At 39.4% G+C, this 12,729-nt stretch overlaps 1 protein-coding gene across 1 annotated transcript; it reads right to left on the minus strand.

Annotated features, from left to right (window-relative positions):
- Positions 1-2,878: 2,878 nt before the first annotated feature.
- Positions 2,879-9,424, minus strand: LOC123030689 (olfactory receptor 10A2-like). The gene is made up of 2 exons (XM_044444793.1): positions 9,359-9,424; positions 2,879-3,841 (listed from the first exon to the last, which is right to left on the minus strand). The coding sequence occupies exons 1-2, from the start codon at positions 9,422-9,424 to the stop codon at positions 2,879-2,881; spliced, it is 1,029 nt and encodes a 342-aa protein (XP_044300728.1).
- Between the last annotated feature and the right edge of the window lie 3,305 nt (positions 9,425-12,729).

The raw sequence follows: 12,729 nt of genomic DNA on the forward strand, positions 1-12,729 counted from the left end.
GAAGATTAGCTTAACTGTTCTTTCTGCCTTGCATAGGAACAGTCTACTTCTTTGGACTTTGGATTATTATCCTAGGATTGTGGCCAAAGAGAGTTTAAAAAAATAGAAATGAAGTCCCTCTGCTAGGCAAGACACAGAATGGAGATAAATGCTTTCTCATCTTTAGCACTAGTAAAAAGGAAGTTCTCTTTCGGGGTACTTAACAGGTTAGAACTAGGAGTATTTCCCACAGTGCGGTCTGGTCCAGGAAATGAAGTTGCCATGTCATTCAATTTCTTTTATGCTTCATTCTGCTTGTACCTCCGTTTTTCTTGCTTAACGTAAAAGCTAAAGCAATTCCAAACAACCCCTCTAACTCTCAACTCAGCTGTCAGGATGCTGCCATCATCAGCATTGGAAATGGCTGCAAGTTCAAGGAGTAAGAAGATCATCCATTGGGTACCCAGAGCTAATTCTACCCCAAAACCTGATCTGACACCAGACTGCAATGGATCAGAGAACCAGGTTCATTCATGAGTGCTTGCAGTTGCAATGTTGCTGCTGTCTCAAGCCTCAGAACTGGGAGGGGCAAATGTGTGACCAGAGAATAGTTGGTATAGACCACTAGATCCCTGGATTCCTGTTCTTGTTCTTCTCTTTTAGGACTAGCTGCACCACTACCTCCTTCATGGCAGTAGAAGACATGCCATTGTGCAATGCCATCATTAACATAATGCAAATCAATGCTTTTCAAGCAATGTACACAGTACAGCATTTTAGAAGAAAATGCATCAGTCATCAAAACAAGGTAATTTTGTACTTACTGGAACCAGTGAACTCACGACCTTGTGTTTCTGACTCCTTTGCTGCACTTCTAGTATTCCAAGCAAATTGTGGAAGGAAGTATTTCTTGCCTCTGTCTCACTGTTCCAACTTATATCCCCTGAGTGTTCTATCTACAAGCAGACAATAACAAGCGAAATGAAAAGATGAACCAGTGTCCTTTCCCATCATAATTAGCAAAGTAGAAAGTGAAAAAATGCACTTATTCCCATGTATAACAGAATCGAACTATGGAACCAGTCATAATATGTATGAATAACCTTTCCTTCTATAGTTACTGTATTTATTAAAACAAAGCTGTATTTCTGACATGTATTAGCAGCTGGAGTTCAATCCAGCCCAGTTAAACACAAGCAACTTCTTTTATCAGTACATTTTGCATTGTTCTTCCCACTGGTAAGAGAAATGGAGTGAGGTGAGATTTTACCATGAAGCATACACTTGTGCCTTGCCTGAATACAAATGCTATTCTGATTTATAAATGATGCACACAATTGTTGCATTACAGACTAGTTTCATGCAGGTATTCCACAGCATGACTCTGTCTTCTTCAGGTTGCATCATGAGGATGGGAGTAAAAGATGATGGCAGAAATTGGTGCATCAGTGATGCACCAAGAGTTTCTAGAGTGTTCATTCTGGGAGGGATTTGGGTGCTGCTTCAGGTAGCAAAATTCTTTGGCCAGTATTCTTTTTAAATTACCAAGAAATAGAAACCTGAACATATAACTCGAACCAAAGCCTTTACTATTCCCCCAAAACATGTTCAGAGTCCTGCTGACTTCATGTCTGTGAACTGTCTCACAACTTAGTCATACATAAAGCTAATTTACATCTCATTTATGTAACTGGGCCTACTCTGCAGGAAGTAGGAGGGCCTCCAATCCAAGAAGGAGAAGGAGGATCCATGGATGGGTGGATGGATGGATGGGTGGAGATGTGTATGTGTACGTGTATATATATAAAAAAAAAACTCTGTTGAACTCTACAGTTTTACTGTTCATGTACAATGAATTGCTAATATTACCTGGGCTGCAATGTTTCCAAATGTGGTTGCATTTGAAAATTGAGATATAGAGAAATAAATGAGATGTTCTTGGAAGATATACATTTAAAGAGGTCTCTACCATGGGTGGTGGTGGGGACTAGTGTATCATTCACTCTGACTTCCACCCCATCTTACAGCTACATCTTAACTTGCATTTAACTTTTCCCCCTGTCACAGGTTGCATTCTAACCTTGCACACCATCAAAATGCATAGAAAAAGATTCCACATCCCAACAGACATATAGAGTGACCATGCACAGAAAAGCTGCACTGCTGGACAATGAGCATGAGGAAAAGAGAGGGCAGGTGGCTGTGCTTTTCCTGTGGCATGTACAGTGGCAGATTGTCCTGTGGAGGTGGGTGGAGCCAAATTCATTGCTCTTCTCACTGCAACACCTGATGCAACAGGGCCTTGCCCTGCTAATGGCAGACTAGTCTGGTTTGATGCTTCCTCGGTGCTGTAGCTTGCAGCCCCCACCCCCATGTTGGCACTGAGCCTGCAAAATCAGTATCAGTTGCTGCTGGTTTTGAAGGGAATAGGAAAGCAACCAGACATACTAGGGAGATGGGAATGGGAAAGCAACCAGAAGGCAAGGGTGGACAACACCCCCTGCCAGCTCACTCTCCCAGTGCACTTGCAATTATTTTAAAATGACAGTCATCGTGGCGTTAGAATACCAAAGATATCAGAATTACATTGCAAAAGAGTAAATGTTTACCCTCCGGATATATTGTAGTCACCACACATGTCATTTTTAAGTACAGGGGGCACAGCCTGCAGCAAGGGTATGAAGCTGCCCATTCCTCTTATATACAATAATGAATTGAGCATATCAACACATTGTCTTTTTCATTGCTTCCCTGTGTGGAGCCTCAATGGATCTCTCACAGCACTGGTATGTCTAATTGTGGTCCTAACAGTAGTCAGGGAAGAAAAGACCACCTTCCCATGAGAGCAAACCAAGAGGTGGCCTATAGATGTATAAGATCATTTTCCAATATGGACATTTCATGTGCCTACAGAACAGTTTCTTTCGATGAACATATTCCTTAAGGTATCTTTCACCTGCTTGTTCTTCAGACTGTAGATAATAGGGTTGAGCACTGCAGGAGCTACAGTGTAGGTCAGGGAAAGAAGCTTATCCATAGAATCTGAATAATGAGAATGGGGCCTCAAGTACATGAACATAACTGCTCCATAAAAGACAAGCACAGAGAGGATATGTGAGGAACAGGTGCCCAGAGCCTTTTGCCTTCCACCCATCAGGGGAATCTTCAAGATGGTTGCAATGATCAGAATGTAGGAAACCAGGATGAGTATGAATGTGGTGGCAAGCACCAGAAACGCTGTTAGAATCCTCTCCACATCTATTATGTGGAAGCTGGGGCAGTGTAGCTTCATGAGTGGGAGGATGTCACAGAAGAAGTGGTTGATGATGTCAGACCCACAGAAGGGGAGGGAAAATAGCAACAGTGTCTGCACTAGGGATATGGACAACCCGGTTAGCCAGCAGCCAGCAACTAACAGGAAGCAGGCCCTCTTAGTCATGAGTCTGATGTAATGTAAAGGATGACAGATGGCCAGATAACGGTCATATGCCATTACAGCAAGGAGGTAACACACAGAAGCCCCCAAAAAGATGAAAAAGAACATCTGCATGGCACAGCCTAAGAAGGAAATAGTCTTCTTCTCTGACAGGAGGTTCATAAGCATGTGGGGGAGAGTTACAGATGCAAAGCAGATATCCAGAAAAGACAAATGTCTAAGGAAGAAATACATGGGTGTGTGCAGAGCACGATTAAAGACTGTGGCAGCAAAAACCAGTGTGTTTCCCGTCAAGATAAAAATATAGATGATCAGGAAGGCTGTGAAAAGCAAGGCTTGTAAATCAGATTGTTGATAGATTCCTTGGAGAATAAATCCAACTACAATAGTGCTGTTCTCATTCATGATTTCTTCTGCGTTCTTCTCCTATAAGATTTAAAAAAAACAGCCATAAATGAATGCAAAGTAAAATATTTAATGCAAACTTTAGACCCTGTAATCTTCCACATTTTCAACAAAAAGAGACACAGTGTGATGAAGTGGTTAGTATCACACTAGGGTAGGGTGGACCTTGATTCAAATCTCTACCCAGTCCTGAACGTCACACTTGCCAACCAATTTACTATCCAAAACTCATTATCATTTAAAATCCAAATTTTTCTGAATTTTGCAGTAGGATTCGAGTAGGTGTGTGCTGTGCAGAACACACACAAAAATATGTGCAGATTTTCATGTGAAATCTAAAGAAAAGAAACTCTTATGTTCAGGATGCAATGCATGTGAGACTGAAAAAGCATACCATCATCAAGTGTTAAACTTGCAGTACTGCTTTTTTATTTGTTGAGGACAAGAAGTCACTTCAGTGGGCAGGTGAGGAGAGACATTGCAAAAGGAAGAATCATGCAGGCTCAACAGATACAGTTTAGAATGTCTTCAAATATATCCTTCGTTCTTTTGCATCAAGGAACAACTAGCTGAAAATGTTCTGGATGAATATGACTACTATATATGAGGACTCAGAAGTAAATCAGATTATTTTGAAAAACATTACTGAGAAATAAATCAATTTCATTTCGTTTCATTATGGCGCTTACTCATGGGAATGTCAACACAGTAAATGGTGTGCACTAGCTTTTGGGAATTGATTTGGAGTGGAGGACATTGTGGTTGTTGATCCTGCTGGATTCACTCCATGACAACAAGCAACAGCACCCCTCCCCTTCTTCTTTCTCTATCTTGGTCTCTTTCTAACTCTCTCGCTCTCTCTTTTCTTTTTTGTTTGCATGAAGGGGCAGAAGGAGTTGTCTTTTCAACCCTTTTTCAACCTCTTCACACCTGCACACAGACAACAATGGGGAAAAGCCTCCACCCAGTTTTGCATTGGGGGGGGGGGTCTTTTCCATGCACACATCACCTTTTTACTTCAGAAGAAACTCCTGTTTCTCCCTCAGTTACACTTGTGTGACACGGAAAACTCTGCTGCTTTCATTAGCATGGAATGTGAAAATACGTCTTGCATATATACTGCCACATTTCTGTTAAATGGAAGTGACTCTTATGTAGATTCCACACCATATGCTGTACTAGTGCTAACAGAGCTGAAATAGCTTTTGAAGGAAAATTTGCTTTGCAATCCTAAGTAAAACTATGAAAGAAAGAGTAATAAATACTTCAATACTGGCTTAGCCAGGAAGATGTGGAGGATACATTTCCAAGTGAGATGGATACTAAATTGTAAGACAGAGCTGCCAGTCTGTCTGATCAGAGAAATCACCTCTTCATGCACAGCATTAGGATGAAAAGTAAATATTTTGCCCTAGCTATTATGCAACACAGCAGAAAGTTAGTATCATACAAACCTCCAGATGCAGTATATCTATGGTAATACATACAATAATAGACACTGATCTTGGTATCTGATTGCTGCTTTAAGAAGAATTACACTTACCTGTGGAAAGAGAAAAGTATTGAGAAAGATGTATAAAATGTCTAGAAGTTCATGGAGGCTAGGGAGCTGTTACAAGCAGGATTTAGATCATTTGTTTTTTGTAACCATGAGTTAGTTACATATTCTATTCAGACTGCATCAATTGCAATGATTAAATTAAACCTGGCTCCTCTGTCCCCCTAAAGGAGACTCTGCTGAATAGGGTGAGGTAAAAAGTGCAGGGTAATCATTCCTCAAAATTGGGCAGAGGGAGCACAGTCTGTCCTGGATTCAGCCCACTGCCAGAATCCTTCCACCTACACCAAAGAAATAAGAAAGGAAAGTCAGAAGAAGAACTGGTAATAGTTGCACAAGCCTCTGAATGGCAAACCATTTGAACACCTTCCAATTAATCCCCAGCTGATGCTTTGGAGTTTTGGTACATCGGAGTAGCTCTGAATTTCCCAGAGATGTTTGTTACTAGCATAATTATATAGATAGAGCAACTGACATCCATGGGCTGGCCTCCCACTTCAAGTAAGCGAGAGACATTCTGACAAACCCTTTGGCCCACTGTCCTTGAAGTAGAAGACTTGTGTACATTGACAGTTCAATCCTAAGTATACATACCTTTAAAAAGTGGGATGCACTCCCAGAAAAGTGTGCATAAAAGCATGAGTCTCTGTTCTGCATGAATTGTCCCATGATTCTAAGCCAGGAGTAAGGGACTTCATAGGGTTTGCAGGGGTTCCCACCCGGCTCTCCCTCCACTGTACAGAGGAAAGCACTTACCTCCAATTAGCAGGAAGAACTTTCCATGTGGTGCAGAGGGAGTGAAGTCAGGGCAGAAAAGAAAGGACCAGAGTGATTCTGTCCTCTTTCTTCCTGGGTAGTCTCATACAGGTTTGCTGTACTTGCATGTGAATAGACGTCATGCTCATGTTTAATTCTGATTTGAAATGGACTGTTGAGTGATTCAGTCCTGATTTTTTCCAATCGATGTCCTGTGGAGGCTTGTCTTACTTAATTATAAGTGGCATGTAGAAGCTTGTCATGTTCATTTTTGTGTAACCCTAAAAGTTGTAGAAATAACATTTGGCCTCACATGCAGATAAAACGTGAACCTGAGACTTCACAGATCTAATTTGAAGGATGAGTTTTGAAAAGGGTCCTTACCCCTGCCCTAAACTATTTTGTATACATCCACACATCAGTTTCTAATTAAGTATTAAAAGAGTTTTTGTTCAAGTTGTGATGGCTTGTTAAAACCATTTTTCAGTATAAAGAAGAATGAAAATTGCCAGTTTTTATCATTTTTCAATTCAACTTTACACAGGAACTGTTAGACAGCATCTAAATTTCAAATTAAACATTAACTTTCACTCAGTGTTCCATAACTAACAGTTAATAATGCCTTTACATTTCAATTTGTACTCAATTAGGAACCAATTAGAGCAAATATTTACTTCACCAAAACAAAGATTGAGTTTTTCCTTGCTTCCCACATATCTCACCTACAATGTATTATGTTTTTAAGAAATATATACTTTGTCCTTTCATTTCTATATCATTTGTCTATCTATTTTCAAGGAAGATTACAAATTTACCATTTGTAGCAGTGAAACAACCTAAAATTAGCATCGACCCAGATATCAAAATCATTATTCTTAGTTAAAAATTTGGGAGGATTAGACGGTTTTAACCTGGCACCACTGAAGACAATTCTAGGTGAACTTTGAAAGTAGTTCCCAAATTGACATTGTACCACTTGAAAAGCCTTATCTAGTAAGCACAAAGCTGGTCTCCAGAAATAAGATAGGATTTCAGAGGCTAATTTAAAACTGACACAGAAGCTTCACATGGGAGAAGAGATGGTGCTCCTTGGACACTTCAGCCTTTAAATTAAGAAGCAGCTCTGGGATTTTGTGCACCTAACAACCAATAATGTTCTTTCAGTTTCAGTGAAATCAGTGTAGAACAGGTAATTTCACAATAAAATGTACTGTGTGTTTTTCATCCATCCCTTAATTTAACTAAAATGTGTGGCTGATGTGGAAATGGCAAATTCTGCCTTTAGGAAGCCTTAGGAAAGGAACTGAAAAATCATTACCAGTTTTCTGGACTATGTGGAACATTTTCATCCTCCAGGGCTTACTGTCCTTTGCTTGGCTAATTATTTTATTAGTTTTATTTTTTTTACCTATACCAGAATGACTTTGGAGAGGTTCTGGCTTTTAAGTGACAGATAGTTCAGGATTCTTTCTTCAAGGTGCTGGTACTGGTAGATACAGTGCAAAATTTTGGTGCAAGTCAGTCCCATGTGGTACTTCAAAGTTACCCCAGAGAATGAAAGAAAGTGTCATTATTCCTGCTTTTTTACAATTTTAAAAATTGTAACTTTAGTTTAACATGTTGTATTAAGTGTTTTTCACGTTCACTCAAGCTCCAACGTGCTGGGAAATTGTGGCTGTTAATGGACATACCCCTTAATAGGCATATTATTTAAGAAATACATCTTCAGAGTGCTACTGAGCCCCAGGATTTTATGTTCACTAGAAAAGTCATATAGATGCTATACAGTGAAAGCTATCGTGCAACTGTAGTTACCATTCCAGATTACAAGTACCCAACTGGCCAACACCAACCACAGAAAATGGTGGAGAGGCAGCTCAACAGGAGCCAGCTGGGAGCTGCGCTGTGCCAGATCCACCTTTGGATGGGGCCATGAAGACTAGTCCTTTTGCTGGTAAGGGAAATGTTGAGGTGGGGTTATGTGGAGTGTGTTGTCCTAACCAATCTGTGATGGTGTGTATGGGGGTTTGAGTGGGTAGGGTTTGTTATATTTCATTAATTAACAAGAATATTACTGTTTTAAATAACTTGGTTTGATTTTGTATTGCTCTGCTGTTAATATTGTATTTGAATTTGTATGTGCTATAGGTATAGTATTGCATTTATGCTGATTTTGTATTTTGCTATTGTAAATTTTTGATCAAGTATTCTTTAAAAGAAGCAACAGTAGATTACACCAGCCTTATTTGAATTAAATATTGCTCTCTAAAATTAAGTTGTATTTGATTACACTTAATTTCAAAATTTTATCCTTTTATTAGCATTTTGAACTGCTTCTGGTTATTTTAGAGAATTTTCATTTTTTGGTATTATATTTAAAAACGAACCCACAAAATACTACATTATGTATATAATGCTTTTTAGTTCTGCCTCAGTCGTCCTCAAAATAATTTTCCTATTTTTGCTGATCCCCAGCTGTAAAAAGGTTGAAAACCACTGGTGTAGAGCATTCTATTCTGCTGATAATGACCCGAGCTAAGCAGGATTTAATTGGAGTGAGTGAGACAGGACTGGGAGTGTGTGTGTGTGTCTGAGTGGCAGTATTGATTATACAGATTTTAAGGAATCAACTCTAACTCTTTTCAATGTTTTAATTCAATCAATAAGCTTTATTTCCTACCTTGATGGTATGGATAAAGAAGATTATAAATCAGGCATATTTTGTACATTACAACACAACATAGTATATATGCAAATGAACTGAAGTGTTAAAAACAGGACATTTTAAAATCCTCTGAAAAGAGATATATAAAATACAATGGACATTTATAAATGTAGAAAATGATATACCAGTTGTCTCTTCTTTGTGTATCTTTATCCGTAATGCCATATGCTTGTTCCCAGTGTGGGTATTTTTATTCATAACTTCCAGAGTCTAGAGGGAAAACCCCTGTACAGTCTCATAGGAGCAGGAAGTCCCATGCTGATTCCGACCAAAGATCTATTCAGTCCAACATTTTTCCCCTACAGTAGCCCACCAGATACTTAAGGAAAGTCTGCAAGTAGGCTGTGAATGAAATGAGTACAAATATTTGCACTTGTATTCACCAGCAACCCCTATTCTGCTGCCTGCTGCCTTTTATCCTGGAGCAAATATATAGCCATCATGATTAACCTCCATGAAGCCAGTGAGAATTGACTGCTCCTTGTGCAGAGTCACATACCTGAACCAAAACATGCTCTTCTCTCAGAGATGAGTCTTTTGTTGCCTTTGAAATGTTGAGTCTCATTGTAGTGCCTGTCCCTTTCATAAGCATAACCATGTGGGTGAGAAATAACAACAGAGTAAACAGAAGGAAGGGTATTTGAGATGATTCCATGGGCCAGAAAATATCTATATATAGAATGTTCCAGAGACTTCTGCTTTCATTCATTTGTTTGTTTGTTCGCCCGTCTGTCCTTCTGACTGTCTATCCTTCCATCCTTCCATTTGTTCATTCATTCAAAGTATTTCTTTATCACCCTTCATGTATTGAGCATACTTTACAAGTACTGGATTTCAGGAAGAAAGGTGAAGGGCAAGGGCTGCAAATCATATGCACAGTTACGAATAAACTGTAAAACAGGTAGATGAACATGTTGTTTCCACATCTTTTTCTCTTTCTTTTTAGATGACTTTTACTGGGGATTCTAAGCTAAGAAATCACACCATGAGACCTGAGTTCATTTTCCTTGGATTCACCAATAATTCTGGAACAGAAATGATATTCTTTGTTGGCTTCATTACTATATATACCCTCACACTATTGGGAAATGGCCTCATTGTCACCCTTACCCTGGTTGATTCAGCCCTTCACACACCCATGTATTTTTTCTTGAGGAACTTGTCCTTCCTAGAGCTTTGCTACACTTCAGTGACTCTCCCCAAGATGCTCATCAATTTTGTGTCTGAATGCTGGCTGTGCAGCACAGATGTATTTTCTTCTTTCACTTGGAACAGTGGAGTGCTATCTGTTGGCTTTCATGGCCTATGACCGCTACATGGCCATCTGCTCCCCACTCCATCATCCTCTCATTATGAACCAAAGACTGTGTGCTCGGATGGCAACTGCCTCTTGGATCTGTGGAACTGTGTTGCCCCCTGGCAATGTGGTTTGGATCTTCACCTTGCCTTACTGAGGTCCAAACAAAATTAATCACTTCTTCTGTGAAGAAGACCTCTAGAAGGGTCTAGAACTTGTTTCTACCTTCTCTTACCCTGGTTCTTACTTATCTTACTTTATGAAGGACATTCATCATTTGAAAGCATTCTATAGGCTGACCAATTCAAGACTATTTTAAATATCTGTAGACAAGGGAGAGCAGAAGCCTTATTGACAGTCCCCTTACTGAAGTTGCCTTATTGAAGTTCCCTATTGACAGTTACCAAATGGAAAGGTGACAGAGTGAATAGACATAAAGGTGCCCTGGCCACAGTCTTTCCACTTCGTTATTATGCATGACATATGTCTTTAAATTGTACAAAGTATTTCTAAATCTGAACAAATGGACAGGTTTTAGGACGCATAAGCCAGACTGCTACAGTCTATCTTAGAAGATGATCAGGCTCATCATGCTTAGGATGTACCATATCTCTCCCTTTGGACCTCCTGCAGGTATCTTATGGGGCTTTGTGGGAGCAATGAGGTTTCCCTTTCTCCCCATTGCCCCTTGTCAGCAGGGTGGAGAGGAGCAATAGGAATCACTTGCAGCCTGCAGCTCAACACACAAAGAGACCTTGCAAGCCATGGCGAATGCTTTGGACTTCTGCTGACATTGGCAGCTAAGGCATCTTGCTGCATTTCTGCTGTCTAATGCTGATGCCTCTCTGCAGAGCACTGGATGAAGGACTAAGTTACATTCGGCTTGGGTTACTGTGCAGTAGGCTGTAGAGCAAACATAATGAATAAGGAATTGTCAGGAGCTGAATGAAGATCAGGAGTAAAACCAGGAATACTAATAGCAGAAATTCAACAAAGGAATGTGCTTGTAATCTGCCCCTTTGTATAATTCATTTGAAGTCTTCGTTTTATATTTTTAGTGTATTATATTTTAATTGATGTTTTGTGAGCTGCCCAGAGGCTTCGGTGAATGGGGCGGCATAGAAATTTTCTAAATAAATAAATAAGTCCACTGCACTTTGCTAGGCTGAACTTCGTGGGTCATAAAATGAACAAGATTATCTAACCACTGACAGAGTAATGCTGGTTTACATTTCAAACTACCTGGCTACAAAAATGTTTCCACACACAGTGAGCCCCACAGGATCTCTTTTCAGTGTTCCAATTAAGGAAATATCTTCCTTTCATTTAAATCACCCCCTGAAAAGGACATGTTTCCTGTTACTTCAAGCTATGAGAGCTTCAGCTGTTGGATGGTTTAATTCATTAATTAATTGAAAGGCCCCTGCAGTACAATGTGTCCTCATCCATAATCTTTTATGTTGCACTCCAAATACGAATAAAGTTTGCTTTTGTTGTTCCTTCATGCATTTGTTTTTAAAAGACCTGCATGGATTGTTAAATTCAATAAATCTGATGTTTTTATTAATTTGCAAGCATTTTCTGGTTCATCAGGACCAATGTGTTACAGCCTGCCACACTCTTTAGTTAGGCCATCTAGTAGTTATCTTTATTTTTATTTGGAATATAGAATTCCTTTATGCTTCCCTCCACCCTCTGTATTCAAAATGAACTGAGCTTTTTCCTTTATGAGCAAGGGATCTTTGGATACGAATTGTGAACCTTTTTTTCTCTTTACTGAGCTATAAGTAAACCATTATAATGTTATTTCTTCTGCTAATTTCTATTTTACTGTTTTATTTCAAAAATATTAATAAAGATAATAGTATATGAATGTATGGAAACAAGGAGTTGGGATGGGCAGGTTGGATGACATTTTTTTCAAATTTCTCCATCAATTGTTTGGAAAGAAATTGAAACTGTCAAAGAGAGGAATCTTTCTACTCCCACAGGTGCCAGTTTTGTACATTTGAACCTGAGCACAGACTCAGAAACAATCTGCAGTCAAGGCCTATAGATTCCCAGGCTTGCCATGCAATTTGCAAACCAACAAAATATATTTGGAATTTGAAAACTAGGCATGAAAAATATGTACTTTTGAAAAACACACACAAATAGGATTTAAGCAATGGGAGAAAATAAATACATTTTGAAGATGTGCACAAAAGCTTGCAAAACTTGCAAAGGGACAATGACTTGATTTGGAACAAACTTTGAGATGGAGTTTGGAGCACTTCAAGCAAGCTTGTGTTTCATCAGTCCACATACCTGCATTTATCTGGTATGAAAAGCTTTTCTCATGTACCATTCACGGTCATGAAATATGTTCCCTCAAGAACTATGACTGGCCCCATTTTCTTGGCTTTTTAAAGGGAAATTAATACATGTTGAAGCCATTCTTTAAAAATAAGTATTTGTGTCTTGATAAGTTCTCCATTGTCTCCTCTCTCTTGGCCTTGTGCTTGCTCAAAGTTCTTTTAAATGCAGACTGGGCCTCCTGTGATGAAGCTGAACTGTCCCTCCTCCTGCACACA

Source organism: Varanus komodoensis, unplaced genomic scaffold, assembly GCF_004798865.1.
Source record: "Varanus komodoensis strain SLA01 unplaced genomic scaffold, ASM479886v1 scaffold461, whole genome shotgun sequence".
Classification (NCBI taxonomy): Eukaryota; Metazoa; Chordata; class Lepidosauria; order Squamata; family Varanidae; genus Varanus; species Varanus komodoensis.